At 37.2% G+C, this 22,513-nt stretch overlaps 1 protein-coding gene across 4 annotated transcripts in view; it reads right to left on the bottom strand.

Moving 5' to 3' along the window:
- The window catches only part of KIAA1328 (KIAA1328 ortholog), a 374,054-nt gene that overhangs the window by 49,668 nt on the left and 301,873 nt on the right, over nucleotides 1-22,513 (bottom strand). For all 4 annotated transcript variants that reach the window (XM_057526538.1, XM_007180910.2, XM_057526537.1 and 1 more), the window contains one exon: nucleotides 7,182-7,290. In XM_057526538.1, coding sequence (XP_057382521.1) covers nucleotides 7,182-7,290 — 109 coding nt within the window. The remainder of the gene's footprint in view (nucleotides 1-7,181; nucleotides 7,291-22,513) is intronic.

Here is a 22,513-nt window from a genome sequence, read left to right on the forward strand (position 1 = left end):
GCTCTACAACAAATGCTAAAGGAACTTCTCTAAGTGGGAAACACAAGAGAAGAAAAGGACCTACAAAAACAAACCCAAAACAATTAAGAAAATGGTCATAGGAACATACATATCGATAATTACCTTAAATGTGAATGGATTAAATGCCCCAACCAAAAGACATAGACTGGCTGAATGGATACAAAAACAAGACCCATATATATGCTGTCTACAAGAGACCCACTTCAGACCTAGGGACACATACAGACTGAAAGTGAGGGGATGGAAAAAGATATTCCATGCAAATGGAAATCAAAAGAAAGCTGGAGTAGCTATACTAGTATCGGATAAAATAGACTTTAAAATAAAGAATGTTACAAGAGACAAGGAAGGACACTACATAATGATCCAGGGATCAATCCAAGAAGAAGATATAACAATTATAAATATATATGCACCCAACATAGGAGCACCTCAATACATAAGGCAACTGCTAACAGCTATAAAAGAGGAAATCGACAGTAACACAATAATAGTGGGGGACTTTAACACCTCACTTACACCAATGGACAGATCATCCAAAATGAAAATAAATAAGGAAACAGAAGCTTTAAATGACACAATAGACCAGATAGATTTAATTGATATATATAGGACATTCCATCCAAAAACGGCAGATTACACGTTCTTCTCAAGTGCGCACGGAACATTCTCCAGGATAGATCACATCTTGGGTCACAAATCAAGCCTCAGTAAATTTAAGAAAATTGAAATCATATCAAGCATCTTTTCTGACCACAACGCTATGAGATTAGAAATGAATTACAGGGAAAAAAACGTAAAAAAGACAAACACATGGAGGCTAAACAATACGTTACTAAATAACCAAGAGATCACTGAAGAAATCAAAGAGGAAATCAAAAAATACCTAGAGACAAATGACAATGAAAACACGACGACCCAAAACCTATGGGATGCAGCAAAAGCGGTTCTAAGAGGGAAGTTTATAGGTATACAAGCCTACCTAAAGAAACAAGAAAAATCTCAAGTAAACAATCTAACCTTACACCTAAAGAAACTAGAGAAAGAAGAACAAACAAAACCCAAAGTTAGCAGAAGGAAAGAAATCATAAAGATCAGAGCAGAAATAAATGAAATAGAAACAAAGAAAACAATAGCAAAGATCAATAAAACTAAAAGTTGGTTCTTTGAGAAGATAAACAAAATTGATAAGCCATTAGCCAGACTCATCAAGAAAAAGAGGGAGAGGACTCAAATCAATAAAATCAGAAACGAAAAAGGAGAAGTTACAACAGACACCGCAGAAATACAAAACATCCTAAGAGACTTCTACAAGCAACTTTATGCCAATAAAATGGACAACCTGGAAGAAATGGACAAATTCTTAGAAAGGTATAACCTTCCAAGACTGAATCAGGAAGAAACAGAAAATATGAACAGACCAATCACAAGTAATGAAATTGAAACTGTGATTAAAAATCTTCCAACAAACAAAAGTCCAGGACCAGATGGCTTCACAGGTGAATTCTATCAAACATTTAGAGAAGAGCTAACACCCATCCTTCTCAAACTCTTCCAAAAAATTGCAGAAGAAGGAACACTCCCAAACTCATTCTATGAGGCCACCATCACCCTGATACCAAAACCAGACAAAGACACTACAAAAAAAGAAAATTACAGACCAATATCACTGATGAATATAGATGCAAAAATCCTCAACAAAATACTAGCAAACAGAATCCAACAACACATTAAAAGGATCATACACCACGATCAAGTGGGATTTATCCCAGGGATGCAAGGATTCTTCAATATACGCAAATCAATCAATGTGATACACCATATTAACAAATTGAAGAATAAAAACCATATGATCATCTCAATAGATGCAGAAAAAGCTTTTGACAAAATTCAACACCCATTTCTGATTAAAACTCTCCAGAAAGTGGGCATAGAGGGAACCTACCTCAACATAATAAAGGCTATATATGACAAACCCACAGCAAACATCATTCTCAATGGTGAAAAACTGAAAGCATTTCCTCTAAGATCAGGAACGAGACAAGGATGTCCACTCTCACCGCTATTATTCAACATAGTTCTGGAAGTCCTAGCCACGGCAATCAGAGAAGAAAAAGAAATAAAAGGAATACAAATTGGAAAAGAAGAAGTAAAACTGTCACTGTTTGCGGATGACATGATACTATACATAGAGAATCCTAAAACTGCCACCAGAAAACTGCTAGAGCTAATTAATGAATATGGTAAAGTTGCAGGTTACAAAATTAATGCACAGAAATCTCTTGCATTCCTATACACTAATGATGAAAAATCTGAAAGAGAAATTATGGAAACACTCCCATTTACCATTGCAACAAAAAGAATAAAATACCTAGGAATAAACCTACCTAGGGAGACAAAAGACCTGTATGCAGAAAACTATAAGACACTGATGAAAGAAATTAAAGATGATACAAATAGATGGAGAGATATACCATGTTCTTGGATTGGAAGAATCAACATTGTGAAAATGACTATACTATGCAAAGCAATCTACAGATTCAATGCAATCCCTATCAAATTACCAATGGCATTTTTTACGGAGCTAGAACAAATCATCTTAAAATTTGTATGGAGACACAAAAGACCCCGAATAGCCAAAGCAGTCTTGAGGCAAAAAAATGGAGCTGGAGGAATCAGACTCCCTGACTTCAGACTATACTACAAAGCTACAGTAATCAAGACAATATGGTACTGGCACAAAAACAGAAACATAGATTAATGGAACAAGATAGAAAGCCCAGAGATTAACCCACGCACCTATGGTCAACTAATCTATGACAAAGGAGGCAAAGATATACAATGGAGAAAAGACAGTCTCTTCAATAAGTGGTGCTGGGAAAACTGGACAGCTACATGTAAAAGAATGAAATTAGAATACTCCCTAACACCATACACAAAAATAAACTCAAAATGGATTAGAGACCTAAATATAAGACTGGACACTATAAAACTCTTAGAGGAAAACATAGGAAGAACACTCTTTGACATAAATCACAGCAAGATCTTTTTTGATCCACCTCCTAGAGTAATGGAAATAAAAACAAAAATAAACAAATGGGACCTAATGAAACTTCAAAGCTTTTGCACAGCAAAGGAAACCATAAACAAGACAAAAAGACAACCCTCAGAATGGGAGAAAATATTTGCAAATGAATCAACTGACAAAGGATTAATCTCCAAAATATATAAACAGCTCATTCAGCTCAATATCAAAGAAACAAACACCCCAATCCAAAAATGGGCAGAAGACCTAAATAGACATTTCTCCAAAGAAGACATACAGACGGCCACGAAGCACATGAAAAGATGCTCAACATCACTAATTATTAGAGAAATGCAAATCAAAACTACAATGAGGTATCACCTCACTCCTGTTAGAATGGGCATCATCAGAAAATCTACAAACAACAAATGCTGGAGAGGGTGTGGAGAAAAGGGAACCCTCTTGCACTGTTGGTGGGAATGTAAATTGATACAGCCACTATGGAGAACAATATGGAGGTTCCTTAAAAAACTAAAAATAGAATTACCATATGACCCAGCAATCCCACTACTGGGCATATACCCAGAGAAAACCGTAATTCAAAAGGACACATGCACCCGAATGTTCATTGCAGCACTATTTACAATAGCCAGGTCATGGAAGCAACCTAAATGCCCATCAACAGACGAATGGATAAAGAAGTTGTGGTACATATATACAATGGAATATTACTCAGCCATAAAAAGGAACGAAATTGAGTCATTTGTTGAGACGTGGATGGATCTAGAGACTGTCATACAGAGTGAAGTAAGTCAGAAAGAGAAAAACAAATATCGTATATTAATGCATGTATGTGGAACCTAGAAAAATGGTACAGATGAGCCAGTTTGCAGGGCAGAATTTGAGACACAGATGTAGAGAATGGACATATGGACACCAAGGGGGGAAAACTGCGGTGAGGTGGGGATGGTGGTGTGCTGAATTGGGCGATTGGGATTGACATGTATACACTGATGTGTATAAAACTGATGCCTAATAAGAACCTGCAGTATAAAAAAACAAACAAAACAACTAATACTAAACTTTCATTGGGTTATTTGTATGGAAATATGTTAATATAAATGTTTCAGACATTACATGAAATTTCTAAAAATCTTATATTTGTATTTGTATGGAAATATGTATGGAAATATGTTAATATAAATGTTTCAGACATTACATGAAATTTCTAAAAATCTTATATTTGTATTTGTATGGAAATATGTATGGAAATATGTTAATATAAATGTTTCAGACATTACAGGAAACTTCTAAAAATCTTATATGTTCTGGTATAAGGTTATAAGTAATAATCCTAGTTATTACTTTAAAATGTATATCTCAGAAATAACTAATTTTCTTGTCAACTGCATTATTATGAACTTTCATCAAATCTTTAACCATGGTCATTTTTAAGTCTTCTGTCATTTACAGACAGTTCTGGGTGTACTCTGATGATTTTGCAAATATGTTCCTATAAAAGGGTTTCATCTTCAAGAAATTCATGGAAAAGACTCTGACAAGTACAGGTTTCTGGTAACTGACTGTACTGCTGAACTGAATGAATAAGCATTTTCAGAACTCTAATGAAAAACTGATGAACTCATAAAAGTGCTAACAAAAGATCAAGATGAAAAAAAAATTAATTACATGGGACTGAGTGAACTAATGAGGATGAGTATAATTTTTGTGACTTTCTGTCTGAATTAAAAAAAAAAAATCCCACAAGGACTCAGAGGCAAAGAATATACAAATCAATTTTCACTGCAAAGTAAAGGAGCTGGTACAGTGGAGGATTACTGGACTGAATGTCAATATTATGACATAGTATGAGTGTGTTTCATGTTTGGTAATTGCAATCATTGTTGCTTTTGTTGTGGTCATCCATGTACAATGCTTGGTGTCAGTCTATTTATCTCTTGTAAAAATAAAATACAGTGTGTGTGTGTGGAAAAAAAAATAAAAAAAAAATAAAAAGGAAAGTGACCTCATGTCACTATTGTAAATGGGAAAAAAAAAAGAGTTTATATGTAAAAGCAGTCTATAAAAAAAGCCTTTTCTACACTTTGAAATAAAAATAATTCAAATAATCTTGATTCTGAAGTGTGGAAAGCAACCACTGTGCCTTCCTGGTAACTGATTTTCATAGTACTGAATCTTTTTTTTCAACTCTGCACTTTGTATAATAGACCTATAATATGCCATCAAGCACTTCTAAGGATAAAATCTGGTGTGTTACACATTGTTTTGTTTAGCCAAATGCTCATTATTTAAGAAGCTTCTGAGAATCTGTATTTAGCTGAACTGCAGCATTAAGAACTAATAGATAAAGAATCCTTTTTTTAAGGTCTGTAGATACGAGTCTTCACAGCGATTTTAACCTGGGCTTGTAAAACTCTACAAAGTTGATATGGTCATTTCAGAAAATGTGTGCTGAGGATGTACTATAAAACCCTTACTGGGGAAACATTTTATTCTTCTTTTTCATGCTTTTCTCTAAACTGAAGTGCAATCATCAAAAACACATTAGAGGGCTTCCCTGGTGGCGCAGTGGTTGAGAGTCTGCCTGCCAATGCAGGGGACACGGGTTCGAGCCCTGGTCTGGGAAGATCCCACATGCCGCGGAGCAACTGGGCCTGTGAACCACAACTACTGAGCCTGCGCGTCTGGAGCCTGTGCTCTGCGACAAGAGAGGCCGCGACAGTGAGAGGCCCGTGCACCGCGATGAAGAGTGGCCCCCGCTCGCCGCAACTAGAGAAAGCCCTCGCACAGAAACGAAGACCCAACACAGCCAAAAAATAAATAAATAAATAAATAAAAATTAAAAAAAAAAACACATTAGAGTAGTGTTAAACATCTCATTGAAGATCTTAGTGTCAAAGATAGGAAAATTCATTAAGTTTGAAAATCCAGATTGTCTTTCCTCTTTATAACTCCTCCAAAGAAATCCCTCAAGGTGAGCTAGGATGGATCCTCTCTGAGCACAAGCATTCATCCACAATGTTAAGTGGTCCAAGGTGGAAGCCCCATCAACCTTTCAGAACCACAACTCACTGTAGGTCTTTGGCAAAATGCCATGCATGGTAGCATTAAAAATAAAAGAAAGGAGTAATGGACAAAGAATGTGGTAAACTAGTTAAATTTTCTTTTGACTGTGGGTGGCTTCCTAAATAGGGACGTTGTCATTGTCAACTATTATAATATTTAAGATCACGGGCTTTGGAGTCTGAAATGCTGGCTCTACCTCTTACTAGCTATGTGACCTTAGGCAAGTCACTCAATCTCTCTGAACCTTAGTTTCCTGATGTTTAAAATGAGGATGATAGTAGTACCACCTCACAAGGCTGTGACGAAGATTAAATCAGATAATGCGTACAAAGGGCTGGGCACATAGTAGATGCTTAATAGATGATAGCCATTATTATTATCCTCTGTGTTGAGTCATTTCCCAAAAGTTCTTTAAAATTAAGTCTTAAAATATACATTTATCTGATAAGATGCTAGGAATTTAAGTGCTCAAACAATCATATCCCCAAGGAAACATAAACCAAGCCCTTTTGGTGTTGATGTTTATATATTCAGCCTTAAATGCATAATATGGGAGTTGGCTTATTAGATATGAGAAATTTTAGTAACATATTTCTTTTCCTGACTCCAGAAAAGGCTGATCAAAGTATTAACTCCTCAAATGTCTCTGGTGTAAGTAAATGTTGACAGTCATTTAACTGTAGTACAAAACCCACCACAGTTTTCAATATCAATGAATTCAGTTAGTTAAGCTTATAGTCCAAGTGTATAACCATTCCATGATAAGTTGGGAAGGACCTGCTGCTAAACAGATTTTTCGATGAAAGGCAGGATTAGCTTTGTGTTTCTGTGGAAATCCTTGTCAATTGCCATTACCAATTAAGGAAAAGCATGTATAAAGGAAAGGGCTCCATGAGTTCAACCTGGTCATATCTAGATGCTTCCGAATAAGGGCCTCTCTCTTGAGTAGGAGGCATTAACAATTGTCAAGATTTTTCAATACTTATTAAATAACTGAAAAAAAGTTCTTATCTGCAGAATATTAAAACAAAGATTCCCTGAAACTTACCGGGGGGTGTCATGTTGCAATGATGCTGTGGTTGCGATTATAAGCTCCTTTTGGCTTCCTGCTGTCATAGGAGATGTGGACGCATCTTTTCTAACTTCTGCCATTGTCCCTGCATGAACAGTAAAGGAAATAATTTGGGCATTTAATAAAAGGAAAAGTCTATTCTGAGTAATATATTCGTATAGGAATCCCCACGCTTTAGAAGCAAGCCATTTTCCCCCACGAAATGAAATGAAACAATGGCAGATGGAAAACTCGGTGAGTTGTTTTGGTTTTGTAAACATCAGTGATCCATAATATCTTATTTTTTAAAAAGTGCATTTGTGCAATAACAGACTAACTAGAGATTTTGGTTTTAAACCTGATGGCCTATCAAAGTCCTGCTGATTTGGGTTTATTGTAAAAATGCCCAAGGAGGTAGACTGCTTTATTTTGTTCCTTTTAACTATCAATATCATAAGAAAAGTTCTTTCCTCTCTTTGACAAAATTGATAATTCCAGCACTTTGTACTTCTACACCCTCCAAATTAAATTGATCCTAACCCCAGAACTTTCAAGGTAGACATAAATCTTGAATATTTCTTTTAAAGAACTCAACATGTAAGATGTTAAACAAGTAAGATGCAAAAACAAGTAAGATGCTCAACTAACCATTCTAGGGCTGATTTGGCCTTTGTTCCTTTCTAGCAAGAAATGTTTAGTTGATAATTACTTTCCTCTTCTAGAGTGCTCAAGACTAAGATGGCATGGACAGAAAGACCTTTTGTTTTTGTTTTATAATTATTATTATTTCTAATAATAATAAATTTCTCCTCCTCCTTTTTAAAAAAAAATTAACAAAATTGCCAACATTTTATTTATTAAAAATACAATAAGGCTTTTTCACTTATCAAATTCTCATGTTACAGCTGGAAGAGACCTTGGACATCATCTCATCCTACTTCGTATTTGATAGATGCTTTTTGTAGGACGAGCTCTCAGTAATGTTTTATTTTTTATTTTTAAAAAAATTTTTATTGGAGTATAGTTGATTTACAATGTTGTGTTAGTTTCTGCTGTACAGCAAAGTGAATCAGTTATACATATACATATATCGACTCTGTTTTAGATTCTTTTCCCATATAGGTCATTACCGAGTATTGAGAAGAGTTCCCTGTGTTACACAGTAGGTCCTTATTAGTTATCTATTTTATATATAGTAGTGTGTCTATGTCAATTCCAATCTCCCAATTTAACCCTCTCCCCTGCCTCCCCACTTTCCCCCTGGTAACCATAAGTTTGTTTTCTACATCTGTGACTCTGTTTCTGTTTTGTAAGTAAGTTCATTTGTACCACTCTTTTAGATTCCACATATAAGCGATATATGATATTTGTCTTTCTCTTTCCGACTTGCTTCACTCAGTATGACAGTCTCTGGGTGCATCCGTGTTGCTGCAAATGGCATTGTTTCATTCTTTTTTATGGCTGAGTAATATTCCATTGTATATATGTAACACTTCTTCTTTATCCATTCCTCTGTCAATGGACATTTAGGTTGCTTCCATGTCCTGGCTATTGTAAACAGTGCTGCAATGAACACTGGGGTGCATGTATCCTTTTGAATTATGGTTTTCTCAGGGTATATGCCCAGTAGTGGGATTGCTGGGTCGTATGGTAGTTCTATTTTTGTCAATTTTTGTATTTTTAGCTTTTTAAGGAACCTCCATACTGTTCTCCACAGTGGGTGTATCAAGTTACATTCCCACCAATAGCGCAAGAGGGTTCCCTTTTCTCCACACCCTCTCCAGCATTGGTTATTTGCAGACATTTTGATGATGGCCATTCTGACTGGTGTGAGGCGATGTATCATTGTAGTTTTGATTTGCATTTCTCTAATAATTAGCAGTGGTGAGCAGATTTTCATGTGCTTTTTGGCCATCTATATGTCTTCTTTGGAGAAATGTCTATTTAGGTCTTCTGCCCACTTTATGATTGGCTTGTTTGTATTTTGATAACGAGCTGCATGAGCAGTTTGTGTATTTTGGAGATTAATTCCTGGTCAGTTGCTTCATTTGCAAATATTTTCTCACATGTTGTGGGTTGTCTTTTCGTTCTGTTGATGGTTTCCTTTGCTGTGCAAAAGCTTTGAAGTTTAATCAGGTCCCATTCATTTATTTTTGTTTTTATTTTCATTACTCCAGGAGGTGGATCAAAAAAGATATTGCTGCGATTTATGTCAGAGAGTGTTCTGCCTATGTTTTCCTCTAAGAGTTTTATAGTATCTGGCCTTACATTTAGGTCTTTAATCCATTTTGAGTTTATTTTTGTGTATGCTGTTAGGGAGTGTTCTAATTTCATTCTTTTACATGTAGCTGTCCAGTTTTCCCAGCACCACTTACTGAAGAGACTATCTTTTCTCCATTGTATGTCCTTGCCTCCTTTGTCATAGATTAGGTGACTGTAGGTGCATGGGTTTATCTCTGGACTTTCTACCCTGTTCCATTGATCTATATTTCTGCTTTTGTGCCAGTACCATACTGTTTTGATTACTGTAGCTTTGTAGTATAGTCTGAAGTCAGGGAGCCTGATTCCTCCACCTCCGTTTTTCTTTCTCAAGATTGCTTTGACTATTCAGGGTCTTTTGTGTTTCCACACAAATGTAAAATTTTTTATTCTAATTCTGTGAAAAATGCCATTGGTAATTTGATAGGGATTACATTGAATCTGGAGATTGCTTTGGGTAGTCTAGTCATTTTCACAATATTTATTCTTCCAATCCAAGAACATGGTATATCTCTCCATCTGTTAGTGTCACCTTTAATTTTTTTTTCATCAGTACCTTATAATTTTCTGAGTACAGGTCTTTTGCCTCTTTAGGGAGGTTTATTCCTAGGTATTTTATTCTTTTGGATGCAATGGTAAATGAGATTGTTTCCTTAATTTCTCTTTCTGATCTTTCATTGTTAGTGTATAGGAATGCAAGAGATTTCTTGTATTAATTTTGTATCCTGCAATTTTACCAAATTCACTGACGAGCTCTAGTAGTCTTCTGGTGCCATCTTTAGGATTTTCTATGTATAGTATCATGCTATATGCAAACAGTGACAGTTTCACTTCTTCTTTTCCAATTTGTGTCCCTTTTATTTCTTTTTCTTCTCTGATTGCTGTGGCTAGGACATTCAGAACTATGTTGAATAAATGTGCCTAGAGTGGACATCCTTGTCTTTTTCCTGATCTTAGAGGAAATGCTTTCAGTTTTTCACCACTGAGAATGATGTTTGCTGTGGGTTTGTTGTATATGACCTTTATTATGTTGAGGTAGGTTCCCTCTATGCTTGCTTTCTGGAGATTTTTTTATCATAAGTGGGTGTTGAATTTTGTCAAAAGCTTTTTCTGCATCTATTGAGATGATCATATGGTTTTTATTCTTCAGTTTGTTAATGTGGTGTATCACATTGATTGATTTATGTATATTGAAGAAACCTTGCATCCTTGGGATAAATCTCATTTGATCATGGTGTATGATCCTTTTAAGGTGTTGTTGGATTTGGTTTGCTAGTATTTTGTTGAGGATTTTTGCGTCTATTTTCATCAGTGATATTGGTATGTAATTTTCCTTTTTTGTGATATCTTTGTCTGGCTTTAGTATCAGGGTGATGGTGGCCTCACAGAATGAGCTTGGGAGTGTTCCTTCCTCTGCAATTTTTTGGAAGAGTTTCAGAAGGATAGGTGTTAACTCTTCTCTAAATGTTTGACAGAATTTACCTGTGAAGCCATCTGGTCCTGGACTTTTGTTTGTTGAAAGTTTTAAAATCACAGTGTCAATTTCAGTAGTTGTGATTGGTCTGTTCTTATTTTTTATTTCTTCCTGGTTCAGTCTTGGAAGGCTGTACCTTTCTAAAAATTTGTCCGTTTCTTCTAGGTTGTCCATTTTACTGGCATATAGTTGCTTGTAGTAGTTTCTTATGATCCTTTGTATTTCTGTGATGTCAGTTGTAACTTCTCCTTTCTCCTTTCTAATTTTATTGATTTGACTCCTCCGCTGCCTTTTTTCTTGATGAGTCTGGCTAAAGGTTTATCAATTTTCTTTGTCTTCTCAAAGAACCAGCTTTTAGTTTCATTGATCTTTGCTATTGCTTTCTTCACCTCTATTTCATTTATTTCTGCTCTGATCTTTATGATTTCTTTCCTTCTACTAACTTTGGGTTTTGTTTGTTCTTCTTCCTCTAGTTGCTTTAGGTGTAAGGTTAGGTGGTTTATTTGAGATTTTTCTTGTTTCCTGAGGTAAGATTGTATTGCTATAAACTTCCCTCTTAGAACTGCTTTTGCTGCATCCCATAGGTTTTGGGTCGTCGTGTTTTCATTGTCATTTGTCTCTAGGTATTTTTTGATTTCCTCTTTGATTTCTTCAGTGATCCATTGGTTGTTTAGTAACACATTGTTTAGCCTCCATGTGTTTGTGTTTTTTACAGTTTTTTTTTCCTGTAATTGATTTCTAATCTCATAGCATTGTGGTCAGAAAAGATGCTTGAAATGATTTCAATTTTCTTAAATTTACCAAGGCTTGATTTGTGACCCATGATGTGGTCTATTCTGGAGAATGTTCCATGTACACTTGAGAAGAAAGTGTATTCTGTTGTTTTTGGATGGAATGTCCTATAAATATCAATTAAGTCTCTCTGGTTTAATGTATCATTTAAGGCTTGTGTTTCCTTACTTATTTTCTGTTTGGATGATCTGTCCATTGGTGTAACTGGGGTGTTAAAGTCCCCCAATATTACTGTGTTATTGTCAGTTTCCCTTTTTATGGCTGTTAGCATTTGCCATATATATTGAAGTTCTCCTATGTGGGTTCATATATATTTACAGCTGTTATATCTTCTTCATGGATTGATCCCTTGATCATTATGTAGTGTCCTTCATTGTCGTCTCTAATTTAAAATTCTATTTTGTCACATATGAGTATTGCTACTCCAGCTTTCTTTTGATTTCCATTTGCGTGGAATATCTTTTTCTATCCCTTCACTTTCAGTCTGTATGTGCCTCTAGGTCTGAAGTGGATCTCTTGTAGACAGCATATATATGGGTCTTGTTTTTGTATCCACTCAGCCAGTCTGTCTTTGGTTGGAGCATTTAATCCATTTACATTTAAGGTAATTATTGATATGTATGTTCCTATTGCCATTTTCTTAATTGTCTTGGGTTTGTTTTTGTAGGTCTTTTTTCTTCCCTTCCTCTTTCGTTCTCTTCTCTTGTGGTTTGATGACCATCTTTAGTATTGTGTTTGGGTTGCTTTTTCTTTTGTGTGTGTGTTACCTATTGTAGTTTTCTGGTTTGCACTTCCCATGAGCTTTTGAAATAGCAGTCTATATATATACAAGGTTGTTTTAAGTTGCTGGTCTCTTCATTTCAAATGCAATTCCCATTTCCTGCATTTGTACTCTCCTCTTCTCATGGTTGCTGGTTTAGATATCATATTTGTGTGTGGATGATTTCCTACTTTTACTGTATTTTTGCCTCTACCAGTGAGCTTTCCCATTTGTGATTTTATTTCTAGATGTGGCCTCTTTATTTCCTCCCTGCCTAGAGAAGTTCCTTTAGCATTTGTTGTAAAGCTGGTTTGGTGGTGCTGAATTCTCTTAGCTGTTGCTTGCCTGTGAAGCTTTTGATTTCTCTGTTGAATCTGAATGAGAGCCTTGCTGGGTAGAGTATTCTTGGTTGCAGGTTTTTCCCTTTCATCACTTTAAATATATTGTGCCACTCCCTTCTGGCCTGCAGAGTTTCTGCTGAAAAGTCAGCTGATAACCTTATGGGGATTCCCTTGTATGTTATTTGTTGCTTTTAATATTTTTCCTTTGTATTTAATTTTTGTCAGTTTGATTAATATAATACAATATAATATTATAATTAATATATAATCTCAGGCCCTTTCTCTTTCTCTTCTTCTTCTGGGACCCCTATAATGTGAATATTGGCGAGTTTAATGTTGTCCCAGAGGTCTCTTAGACTGTCTTCATTTCTTTTCATTTGCTTTTCTTTATTCTGTTCTGCAGAAGTGATTTCCACCACTCTGTCTTCCAGCTCACTTATTCGTTCTTCTGCCTCAGTTATTCTGCTATTGATTCCTTCTAGTATATTTTTCATTTCAGTTGTTGTGTTGTTCATCTCTGTTTGTTTGTTCTTTAGATCTTCTATCTCTTTGTTAAAGATTTCTTGTAACTTCTCAGTCTGTGTCTCCATTCTTTTTCCGAGATTTCGGATCATCTTTACTATCATTACTCTGAATTCTTTTTCAGGTAGATTGCCTACCTCCTCTTCATTTAGTTGTTGTTGTAGGTTCTTTATCTTGCTTCTTTGTCTGCAACATATTTCTTTGTCATCTCATTTTGTCTAACTTACTGTGTTTGTGGTCTCCTTTCTGCAGGCTGCAGGACTGTAGTTCCTCTTGCTTCTAGTGTCTGCCCCCTGGTGGGTGAGGTTGGTCCAGGGGCTTGTGAAGGCTTCATGGTGGGAGGGAATGGTGCCTGCCCTTTTGTGGGTCAAGTTGGGTCTTGTCCCTCTGGTGGGCAAGGCCATGTTGGGGGGTGTGTTTTGGGATGGCTGCAGGCTTAGTATGACTTTAGGCAGCCTGTCTGCTGATGGGTGGGGCTGTGTTCATGTCTTGCTGGTTGTTCGGCCTGAGGCATTCCAGCACTGGAACCTGCAGGCTGTTGGGTGGGGCTAGGCCTTGGTGCTGAAATGGGGACCTCTGGGAGAGCTCATGCTCTGGGGCCCCTGCTACTAGTGTCCTCGACCCCATGTGAGCTACAGCCAACCCCTGCCTCCCCACAAGACCCTCCAAGACCCCTAGGTAGGTCTAGCCAGGCTCCTATGGAGGTACTGCTTTGTGCTGGGTCCCAGTGCATTTGACACCTCGTGTGTACCCTCCAAGAGTAGAGTCTCCATTTCTCCCAGCCCTGTGGAGCTCCTACACTCAAGCCCCAATGGCCTTCAAGGCTAAATGCTCTGGGGGTTCTTCCTCCCAATCCCAGACCCTTAGACTCTCTTGGAGGGCTATTTTTATATGGGAACGTCCCTGTGTAGCCTGCATGGGTTAAGATATAGATATAGATATAGATATAGATATAGATATAGATATAGATATAGATATAGATATAGATATATTTTTTTTTTTTTTGGTGCAAGGGCTGTTTTTAGTATGGATGTCTGCTCGCTCTTTCCTCAGTGAATGCTGGACGTTATCCCCTTGATAGGGGTTTGACTGGTGTTGTGGTGACTAGAGCCTGCCCTGGGTATTGAGTGGGGCCTCCCCTTTGCTCTGTGGTTGTCGGGGTGGGGTCTGCTCCCTAGTTGGAGTAGAGACCCCAGATTTGTTTCTTAGCTGTGTTTCTGATCTGTGATGCGAGGTAGGTGGGATTGGAGCAGTCCCACTGGGAGAAAAGGCACTGAGTATTCCTCCTCTGGAGCTGTTCACCTGTGAGCATGCTATGTTGTGTCACCTTTCACCTGTTGTGTGAGCTCACAAGTTACTCTGTTATTGGCACTGCTCTCAGCCCCATCTTAACTGTGGGTATGCTGGTAGTTGGCCCTGGTGTCTCTCAGGCGTTGTTTTTACCAGGCCACCAACATAGATACACTGAAGTCATGTCCCAAGATTGCGGTAATCCTGGATCTGGACCCACTGTGGGCGCTATGGGGGCAGCTCTGACTCTGACCTGGACCAACCTCCGCATGTACGTGCCCACAAAGTCCACACCTGCTAAAGCCAGACCCATCTCAGTTGCAGGAGCACTTGTTGTCTGTTCAGATGTTCCGCAGGTGCTGAGTTTACCAAGCCAGTTGCAGGGGTTTAATCTGTGGTTTGTTCAGGTAAAAGGAGAGATTTCAGCTCTTCTTCCTTAGTCGCACAGCCCCTGGGGCTCAGCTTTGGTTTCAGCCCCACCTCTGCATGTGGGCCATCCATAGGCGTCTGCTCCCTGCCCAGTCAAGAGGGGGTGGAGGCGGTGACTGGGGGTGCACTGGCATGCTTTGGTGGGAGGGGGCAGAGGTGGCGACTGACGGGGATGTGCGAACCCACTCCAGCAGGAACCCCTCCTAGTGCCTCTAGGGGCGGGGGCCAGAGTGGGGGGAGAGAGGCTGTCATGGTGGCCCTGCCCTTCACATGTCACTCAACAATGGCACTTCACTTCCATGGTGGTCTGGGCTTCCTCCAGGAGCATTCCCAGATGTGGAGTTCCTCACTCCCATCCCCTCAGGCTGTCTCCACACAGCCCACAGCAGTCCTCTCCCCAGGTCTGCTCTCCAAACCCTACGTTCCAGCATCCAGCCCCCGTCCACACCAGCAGACACACAACTCAGGCTGGGGCATGCAGGGTTGTGTCATGGACCACCAGTGTAGGTCTCACTCTGTCCTGCCTGCCACAGACTGGCTGCTGTGCTCTCCTTCAGGCCCCTGATACTCCCCTTCTGTCTCAGCTGATCTCCCCACTGGCAATGGGGGTTCCCTGGGTGCAGGAACCTCTCCTCTCCTTCAGGTCCTCCCGAAGCCCCCACAGGGCGCAGCTCCCGTCCTGCTTCCTCTCTTCTTTTTTTCCTTTTCTCTTTTTCATCCTACCCGGTTAGGTGGGGATCTTTTCTTATCCTTTTAGGTGTCCGAGGTCCTCTGCTAGTGTTCAGCAGGTGCTCTGTAAGAATTGTTCCATTTGTAGATGTATTCTTGATGCCCCTGTGGGAAGAGGTGAATTCCATGTCCTCCTACTCCGCCATCTTCTCCTTCTCGCCGCTTCTTCTTAATATTATTTTCCACATAACACAAAACATTCCTGTCTTTTTATTGGAAGACTATAAAAATCTCATTCACAATTTTCTTCTGGTTCCTAGGAAACTGTTGCCCAGGCTGCTGAAAGAAGTTATTTGGGAAGAGTCACTATTTCTTTGATAAAAGGGTGAATATTTAAATGACCTGAAATCAGCCTTGGCTCTGGAATACCAGACCAGGAATACCATGTGCTAACTCTGGGAATGGCAGAGTTTAAGTGTGACCAGAGAAAATCAGGCCTGGAGAAGGCAAGAGTCTTATATCTGTAGAGATTAGCATCAAAACAATCACCAAGATCCTTGGTATTCAAAAGCCATACTCAATATTGACTGTTCTCTATCATGTAGAGATATAAAAGACCAGTCATCCAAATGTACAATTCAGACTTCTTATATACAAACCTGTGGGACCTTCAACCTAAACCAGTACTTTCTCATACTGGACACAAACTCCATTAGTTCATACAATGCATTCAGTCAGTAAATGTTTACCAAGTACCTAATGATTCACAGGGGTTGGTGCTAGGATTAAACTCAGGCTTAGTTTATAGAGAGGGGAAGGAAGATGTGAGAGTAAGAAATGAGATACTCTGAACAATCTGGTAAAGAATCATAAATAACTCAAGGCAGTATAAGGTAATAATAACAGCTAACATATATAGTATGCTTAGTATGTGCCTGGTACTGTTCTAAGCCTTTTCCATATACAATGCATTCTTTAAAAAAAATAGCTTTATTGAAGTATAATTTGAATACCATAAAATTTGCCCCTCTTAAGTGTACAGTTTGATAAATAGTAGTAAATTTATACAGCTATGAAAGCATGGCCACAACCCAGTTTTTAATATTTTTGTCATGATTTTACTTATTCATTTTTGTAATCCAGTTTTAGAATATTTCATCACTTCAAAAAGTTCCCTCATGCCCATTTGTAGTCAATCTCTTCTCCCTGTTTGGTCTGCTCCCATTACCCTCCAGCTCTATCTTTATAGTTTTGCCATTTCCAGAAATAGATACTATTTCTTAATATATAATTTACAGATAAGGAAAATAAGCTGTAGGGGACTTAAATGACGTGCCCAAGATCACAAAGCTAATAAGTGACCAGCATTCATATCCAGCCAATCTGATCCCAGGGTTTTCACCATTATGCTATACTGCTGTAAAAAACAATATGAAAAGTCTGAGGAATTCAGAAGTGGGAGAGATCACATCTGGCTGTAAGATTAGGGAAGATCTGATGCAGGAGGTGAACTTTTGAAAGAAAGGAATAAGGAGCATGGAATTAGCAAAAGCATTAAATTAAAAAACCTTAAGGCTAAATGTTTAATGTATTCAGGAAATATTTATTGAGCATCACTATGTCCTTTTAGCTTGCTAATCACTTTACATCACTTTACCTGCATTATCTCATTAATCCTTATAGCAGTCCATAAATTATATTATTGTCCTCAATTTACAGATAAGGAAGTGGAAACTGTGAAAAGGTCAAGCAGCGTGTCCAATATCACATAGGGGATGGTCGGAACAAGGCTGGGCTTTGAATGCAGTCAAGGTCTATTTGACTCTGAATTGCAAACTCTTAAACATTGTGTTAGTTGAGCTCTAAAATAAAATGAAGCAGCAACAACAATTTCAAAACCCAATCTGGGACTTCCCTGGCGGTCCAGTGGTTAAGACTCTGTGCTCCCAATGCAGGGGGCACGGGTTCGATCCCTGGTCAGGGAACTAAGATCCTGCATGCCACATGGTGTGGCCTAAAAAATAAATACATAAAAATTAAACAAACAAACAAATAAATGAATAAATTTTAAAAAACCCAAACTGATCTTTGGAGAGATTATTCTTGTGGCAGAATTTAGAATAGAGTGGAACAGAGAGAATGGAGGCAGGCAAAGCAGTTCACTACGACTACAACTGCTGGGTGGCATCTTGGGTGATAGAAGGGGAAATTAAAATAGGTAATAGGAGGAGAAACAACTGGAAGGGATTTGTGGCTGAGGTGAGAGGGGAGAAGAAATGCCTGGTAGTGATAAGAAGATAAATATCTTTTTAGTCACTATCACGGAAAACCTGAACATTAGTCTTCTTCTTTTTTTTTTTTTTTCCGTTTTGATACTTCTGTCAAAAACTTGGTTGAGACAATTGATATCTGATGGGGAAAATTTTAAAAAGAAATTTTAACAGAGAGTGCAGGGACTTCAAGAGTACGTAGAATCATGAGGAATCCCTCATGAGGCACAATAATGTATGTATACATGCTCATTCATTTTTTTGGGTAAAGAGACCATAGTTTTCATTATATTCTGAAAGGGACCCCAAAAAGTTCAGAATGATTGCTCTAAGGCATAGGGCAAGTTTATTTCTTTTTCTTAATTCTATAAGCTCTATTCCTTATTAAGTTTCCAGAAAGCTATATATCAGCTTTTAATTATATTTGTTCCTTCTATAAAATTTGATTTAATATTAAGTATACCAACAATTACATAGTTAATGCATATTCATAGAATGACATATCTCTCTATATTTATATACACACACACACACACACACACACACAACCACACCCACACAAAGACAATGTACACATTTTAAAAACAAAAGTGCTGGTAAGACTATCATCCACTAAGCAGATAAATCTCATGTATAAATGCATATGTTTATATATATGTAAATATATGTGAATATATTTATGTAAATAAACACACACATATATTTTTGCATACACAGATGGTATTGAACATAATGGATCATGTCCTATTTATACAGAGCTGGGGGTATGTCTGCTCATCCATCAATCAACATCTCACGATAAGAGAACTTCTTAGAGTTAACATTTAAGAAAACTCTGTTTCTTGACCCGTTGTTTCATTTTGCATTTTTAAAATAGCTGAGCTATATTATAGTATTCAGTTTAGTTTAAAGAATAAATGATAAAGAAAATACCAGGGTGAGCCCTCTCTAGATCAAGAAATAAAATACTGGCAGCATACAACCTGGAAGCATCACCAATACCCATTCCCGATTACAATCTCTTCTCACATCCAAGAGCCAGCCACTATTCTCATAAGTACTCCCTTTCTCTTCTCTATAGTTTTACCACTTATGTGTGCATCCCAAAATGTGATTTAGTTTTGCCACTTTTGAACTTTATACAAATAGAAATATACTGTATATATTCTTTTTGAGACTTTTTTTGCTCAGTATTATGTCTGTGAAATTGATCTGTGTTGATGATTCATGTAGCTGCAGTTTGTGTTCTTTGCTATACAGTATTCCACTGTATGCATTTATGACTTTTTATCCACTCTGTGATTGATGGACATTTGGAATATTTCTGGTTTGGGGGTAATGTGAATAATGCTGCTCTGACAGAGGCCGCTAGTTATCCACCAAAACACACTCTTCCCTTCTTCCGGGGTACACAGCTAGATTATATTCCCCAGTCTTCCCTGTAATTATGTATGGTCAGGTGGAAAACTAGTGGACATGACGTGTGCCATTTCAGGCCTGTCCTATAAAAACCTTGAAGCCTTTCACGTGTACTCTTCCATTCCCTTCCTACTCGTTGTTGACCTGCTGTGGCAGGGCCAACAGTTTCTTACACAAACTCTTTTAGAAAACAAAGGAGAAAAAAAAGACTTCCTGACTCATTAAAAAAGAAAACTGTGGTGAAATACACATTTACCATTTTAACCATTTTAATGTGTACAATTCACTAGTATTAGGTGCATTATAATGAATGTTGTACAACCATTGCCACGCTCTAGTTCCATAACTTTTTCATCACTCTAAATGGAAACCCTGTACCATTTAAGTAGCCATTCTCCTTTTCCCCCTCTCCCTGAGCCCCTGTGAACCACTAATCTCCTTTGTCTATTCTGGATATTTCATATAAGTAAAATCATACAACATGATTCCATCAACATGGCCTTTTGTATCTGGCTACTTTCACTTAGCAAAATGTTTTCAAGGTTCATCCACATTGTAGCATATATCAGAAGTTTATTCCTTCTTATGGTTAAATTATACTCCACTGTATGTATATATTGCATTTTGTTTATACATTCATCTGTCCATGGACATTTGCGTTGTTCCCACCTTTTGGATATTATGAATAGAGTTGTTATGATCATTTGTGTACAAGATTTGCTTGAAAGCATTTTGTCAATTACTTTGGGTATAAACTTACGAGTGGAATTGATGAGTTATATGCTAATTCTATGTTTAATGTATTGAGGAATCACCAAAGTGTTTTCCACAATGGCTCCATAATTTTAAAGTTCTAGCAGCAATGTATGAGGGTTCTGATTTCTCTGCATCCTCTCTAACTTATTTTACATTTTAAAAATTATAACAATCATAGTGGGTGTTAAAGTGGGTATCTTATTTGATTTGGATTTCCCTAACGATTAGGGATGTTGAACATCTTTTCATGCTTGTTGGCCATTTGTACATCTTCTTCAGAGAAATGTCTTTTCATGTACTTTGCCCAGTTTTTAAATGGGTTGTCTTTTTGTTTTTGAGTTGTAATAGTTCTTTATATATTCTGGATACCAGACCCACATAAGATACAAGATTTTCAAATTTTTAACCCACTCTGTGGACTATCTTTACATTCTCTTGATGGTGTTCTTTGGCACAAAAATTTTTAATTTTCATGAAATCAAATTAATCTATTTTTTCTTTTGGTTGCTTGTATTTTTGGTGTCAAATCTAAGAAACCACTGCCTAATCCAAGGTCACGAAGATCTATACCTATGTGTTCTCTGAAGAGCTTTATAGTTTTAGCTCTTATATTTAGGTCTTTGATTCATTTTGAGTTAATTTTTATATATGGCATGAAGTATACAAATGAAGGATCCAGCTTCATTTTTTTCACATATGGATAGCCAGTTGTCCCAGCATCATTTGTTGAAAAGACTATTCCTTCCCTATTGAATTGTCATGGCACTCCTGTCAAAAATCAATTGTATCAACTATCTATCTATCTACCTACCTACCTATCTATCCATCTCTAGCTATCTCCTTATATCAGTACCACACTGTTTTGATTACTGTACCTTTGTAGTAAGTTTTGAAGTTAGGAAGTTTGAACCCTCCAACTTTGTTCTTCTTTTTCAAGACTGTGTTAGCTATTGGGAACCCCTGCAATTCTTTATGAGTTTTAGGATCAGCTTTTCCATTTTTGCAAAAAAGTGTTGTTGGGATTTTGATAGGAATTGCACTGAATCTGTAGGCCAATTTGCAGAGTACTGCCATCTTAAGAATATTAAGTCTTCACATCCATGAATGTGGGATGTCTTTCCATTTACATCTTCTTTAATTTGATGCAGCAATGTTTTGTACTGTTCAGTGTACAAGTCTTGCACTCAGTTAAATTTATTGCTAGGTATTTTATTGTTTTGATTCTGTTATAAATGGAATTGTTTTCCTGTTCCTTTTCAGTAGTTCATTACTAGTGTATAGAAATACAATGGATTTTTGTTTTAAATTCTTTCCTGAAACTTTGCTAAATTCATTTATTAGCTCTAAAAGTTTTTGTGCAATTAGCTGTAGTAGTTTTTGGGTTTTTTTTGCATTCTCTAGGATTTTCTATGTATAAAATCATGTCATCTGCTAATGCAGTTTAACTTCTTCCTTTCCAACTTGAATATGTTTTATTTCTTTTTCTTGCCTAATTTTTCTGTCTAGAACTTCCAGTAAAATGTTGAATAGAATTGGCAAAAGTGGGAATACTTGGCTTGTTCCTGATCTTAGAGGAAAAACTCGCAGTCTTTCACAATTGAAAATGACATTAGCTGTGGGTTTTTCATAGATGCCCTTCATCTTGTTGAAGAAGTCCCTGCTACTCCTATTTTATTATTGTGTCTATCATGGAGTGTTGAATTTTGTCAAATGCTTTTTCTGTGTTAAGATGATCATATTTTTTATTTTTATAATATGGTATATTGTATTGATTGATTTTCATATGTTGAAGTACCTTTGAATTCCTGGGCTAAATCCTATTTGGTCATGATATATAATCCTTTTAATATGTTGCTGCATTCAGTTTGTTATTATTTTGTTGAGGATATTTTCATCTATATTCACAAGGGATTTTGGTCTGTAGTTTTCTTTTCTTGTGATGTCTTTGGCTCTGGTATCAGACTAATGCTGGCCTCATTTTAATGATTGAGTAAGTGTTCCTTCCTCTTCTATTTTTTGGGAAGAGTTTGAAAAAAATTTGTGTTAATTCTTCTTTAATATTTGGTAGAATTCACCAGTGAAGCCATCTGGTCCTCGGCTTGCCTTGTTGGGAGTTTTTTGATTACTGATTTAATCTCTTTACTTGTTATAGGTCTATTCAGATGTTCTATTTTTCTTGAGTCAGTTTTGGTAGTTTGTGTATTTTTAGGAATGTGTCCATTTCATCTAGGTTTGTTGCCTTTTGGTTGTCTATTGTTTGTCTCAACTGTTATTTTTTACCCCAGGTGGCAGTGTTCACTTGGCTTTCAGTATTTTCAAGGAATGTCCTACATGTAACTGCTTCTCTG

The sequence above is a fragment of the Balaenoptera acutorostrata genome, chromosome 13, assembly GCF_949987535.1.
Source record: "Balaenoptera acutorostrata chromosome 13, mBalAcu1.1, whole genome shotgun sequence".
NCBI lineage: Eukaryota > Metazoa > Chordata > Mammalia > Artiodactyla > Balaenopteridae > Balaenoptera > Balaenoptera acutorostrata.